Source organism: Monoraphidium neglectum, assembly GCF_000611645.1.
Source record: "Monoraphidium neglectum strain SAG 48.87 unplaced genomic scaffold scaffold01577, whole genome shotgun sequence".
NCBI classification, from domain to species: Eukaryota; Viridiplantae; Chlorophyta; class Chlorophyceae; order Sphaeropleales; family Selenastraceae; genus Monoraphidium; species Monoraphidium neglectum.
The window spans coordinates 1-3,638 of NW_014012051.1; the positions used below are offsets into that span (position 1 = coordinate 1).

The following is a 3,638-nucleotide window of genomic DNA, read 5'->3' on the forward strand; positions in this document are numbered from 1 at the left end:
CCCCAACCCCCAGACCCCAACCTGCTGGACACCCTTGAGGCCTACGACGGCACCCCCGGCTTCCTGCGATCCCTCACCCTAGACTCTGACGCCCTCACCAAGGCCGTCATCGGCACCATGGGTGACATCGACTCCTACCAGCTCCCCGACGCCAAGGGCTACTCCCAGTTCACCAGGTGGGCGGCGCCGGGCCCCGCCGGGCCGCGCACTGTAGCTGGGGGGGCGGGCCGCCTGGGGGGCTGCTGCTACTGCCATGTGCTTGCAGAGGCGGGCGGGCTCGAGGCTGCCCTGTGGCTGGCTGACCGCGCTTGGGGATTTTGAAGTCCCGATTTGAAAGTGAACTGACACTGGGTGGTCCCGCGGCTGGCTTCCAACCATTCTCCGCGTCCGTTGGCTGACGGTCCCTCAAATCATGTCATGCATTGTTTGCGGTCGTGTGTGTGTTGTGCCCCCGTTTGCAGGTACCTCCTGGGTGTGAGTGACGAGGAGCGTCAGGCGCGGCGCGAGCAGATCCTGGCCACCAGCCAGAAGGACTTCAGGTGGGCTGGGGGGGGGGCGCTGGGGGCTGGGCTCTTGTCCAGCTGCTGGTTATGAGGGGATGGGGGTGGCTGCTAGCACTTGGCTGCCAGCAGGGGGTGTGTGGGGTCGGCCATGTCGAGGGCCGATGGACCGAGAGGGTGGGGGCAGAGCAGGGCGGCGACAGTCCAAGAGGGCAAGGCGGCGAGGGGCTTGCGCGAGAGAGGGGATGCGTGCAAAAGCGAGTATGACTTTGGCCAGGTCTGTGCGCGACAGCGGCTTCGTCGTCTTTCATGTGGGTGCGCACGAGGCCTTTGTCTACCTCGTGCTGCTGCCCTCTCACGCTCTCGCGCATGCACACACACACACACACACACACAAACACACCCGCACACTCACCCCACCCCCTCCCAGGGAGTTTGCCGAGGTGATTGAGGTGGTGCGCGGCGACGCGGCGCGCGTGGTGGCCGTGACCAGCCCCGACAAGGCCGCCGCCGTCAACGCGGAGCGCAACGGCTTCTGGGACGTCAAGAAGGTGCTGTGAGGGGCGCGCCTGCGTGCGCCGCTTTCGGTGGCCCTCCTTGAGAGCGTCCGCGCCCGCTCCGGCCTTGCAAGGTCGTTTGATCAAGGTTGAGGCTGATTAAGGCTTTCTCCTTGCCCTGCCAAGGCTGTTTGACGCCTTCTCCTCTCGTTCGTGGGGGCTCGCAGCCTAACCTTGTTCCGCGTGGCGCCTGTCCTTGGGCTCGTCTATTCGGCTTCCTCGGCCGGGCCCGCCTCATCGCGCTCTGACGGGCAGCCTGGCTGGGGGCTTGGGGTGCTTGGGTCGGGGGCGCGGCGTGGTCTGTGGTGACGGGCTGTCCGCGTGTCAGTGTCGCTCCCGAGCGCGAGTGCGGCGGGATCAAGCGGCTGACGGTTTGCAAAGTGTGCTGCTGTCTATTAACCTCAGCGCCAGCAGGGCGGTGCGTGAGTGTGCCTTTGGGTGAACGTTCCGATGCCCATAATTTTGTCACACGTGTTCTGTGGCCGGGTCTGGACAGAGCCTGTCGAATATTCTTGCGGCGGCGTGTCGAGGCGGGCAGGCGGGCGGCGCGCGCCCCTCATCCCCTGTGGGGCCGAGGCGAGCGCGTGCGGCCGTGTTTTTCTGGGCCAAGAGCACAGGCGAGGCATGACTGCTGCCTTGTTTTGACGTCGGGGTGCTGCAAATGCACCTCTGATATGTAAACCTGTGGTGTGCTAGTACACGCTGGATGGGTGCTGGGTACCCCTCCCGAGTTTTGGCTAGCAGGCACATCTGGGTGCAACGCAGCTGGTGGGGGCTGCAGCAGGTGGCAGCAGACAGGAGGGCTGGCAGGCGGAGCGCTAGGGGTGGAGCAGGAGGACAGCTGGGGTGGGGGGTGCTTGTATCCCAGTGTACAGCTGAAGATGCAGGGTTGTGCTGTCTGATGGCACAGTCCAAGGCTGGAGATCACATGCATCCTTCTCACGTCATGCTGTTCAAAAGATGCCCGTTTCAAAGCGTGCATGTTTGCACGGGTGTGTGGGGCCTGAGGTGATGCAAAGGCATTTTGAAGGGGCGTCGTAGCCCGGCACGCTTTGCATGCATTGGGTGCACGTATGGGCAGAAAACCTGCCCCTCAGGAGTGAAGGTCGCAGCCCGCTAGATGCAGGGACAGGCAGGGTCAGGATCCAACGCCTCATCGGGCTGTGCTCCGCAGCCGCAAGGCACCCGGCCCTCAAACAGGCAACTAGACAGGCGGAAGGTGGCACGCCAGTCCCCTGTGAAAGTCACAGGACCGAAGCCCATATGGGAAGGAGACACAACCATTCTGCAGCCAGAGACGAACAGTACAGCAACAGGATGAATTTTGCAACCATGAAGCAACAGCCACACTTATAAAGCAGCCAAATCAATTTTCTCGTGTGCCCATACACGAAGAGCCGTATGTGAAAAACAACATCACCCTCATCAGCGCTCAGTGCTCCAGGTTGGTGCCGAAGCTTCCACGACCCAGCAGGCAGCTCGCACCGAGGGCGGCGCAGCGACAGCGTTCAACAACCGGCGCAAGCAGTCAGGCCTCATCTCGTGTGGTCGCATTCACGGTGTGGTTTGGCAGCGGCATGCGTTTTCAGTGCCGTGAGTGCAGGTGGCGCGTATTGGTGATGGCGACGTCAAGGGCGTGGCGCCACACTCAGGACCCCTGCACCCGCCGTGCAGTGCAGCGCAGACATCGGCGACGTCGCATTTTGGCAGGCTGGCAGTGGTGAGAATCGCAAGTACTGCCGGCCAGTTAGCGTCGGAGGCAATTGTGCAGTGTACCAAGTAACGTGTCCACCAGCAAATAGGTATCAAGTAGCGTGTCCCGAAAGACTTGGATATTCACGCCTGTGAACCCTCAAGTATCAGCACATGCCGCACCGCTGAGCCTCCGACAAGCGCAAAAACACGCCGCCTGCCAGGGGGTGCCGAGCGCTGCCCCTGCCAGCCTGCAGACGTCCAATCAAGCGCCTGGGTGCCCACCTGTCTGCGACATCTGGGTGTGCTCGCACTACCGTCAACACCGCGCCCGCAACAGCGCCGGCCCGGCGAGCTGGCACCCTGCGCCCTCAGACCGCCGAGAAGCTGCAGGCCGCAGCCGCGTCGCCCCCGCCGGCCCTGGCGCACCGCTCCCTGAGCAGCGACAGCACCGCTGCGGAGGCCGAGGCGATGGCGTACTTGAAGCTCGTAGCAAAATCCTCGGGAACCTCGACACCTTGGAGCCAGAGGCCCTTGGTGGTGCTGCTTTTGACGAGGGTGTGCACGGCGTGGTCGCTCATACCTCGGACGATCGTGTAGGGTATCTTGCGCCCGCCGGCAAGGCCTGCGAAGCGCTCAAACGCGGCTGGCGTTTGTTTGATGCATGGAGGGGTTGCGAGAGGTTTTGGGGAGGGACGGAGGGCAAGGTTTGAGGGGGGGAGGGTAACAATGCAGAGCCGGGCAGGGCAGGGCTCCAGCTGCGTGAGCAACGGTTTTAAACAGGCCTCAACATCAGGCGGCGCTGAACTGCAGGAAAGGGGTGGAAGCCCTGCTACGCGCGTGAGCCATGGTGCCGTGGAGGCGCTGATCGCGCTGTTGGCATCGGCGG

At 63.5% G+C, this 3,638-nt stretch overlaps 1 protein-coding gene across 1 annotated transcript; it reads left to right on the forward strand.

Moving 5' to 3' along the window:
* Nucleotides 1–117: 117 nt before the first annotated feature.
* MNEG_8351 (Presequence protease 1) lies at nucleotides 118–1,060 on the forward strand (the record flags this gene model as incomplete). The annotated part of the gene is made up of 3 exons (XM_014043172.1): nucleotides 118–176; nucleotides 462–539; nucleotides 931–1,060. The coding sequence occupies 3 exons, from the start codon at nucleotides 118–120 to the stop codon at nucleotides 1,058–1,060; spliced, it is 267 nt and encodes an 88-aa protein (XP_013898626.1).
* Nucleotides 1,061–3,638: the final 2,578 nt, after the last annotated feature.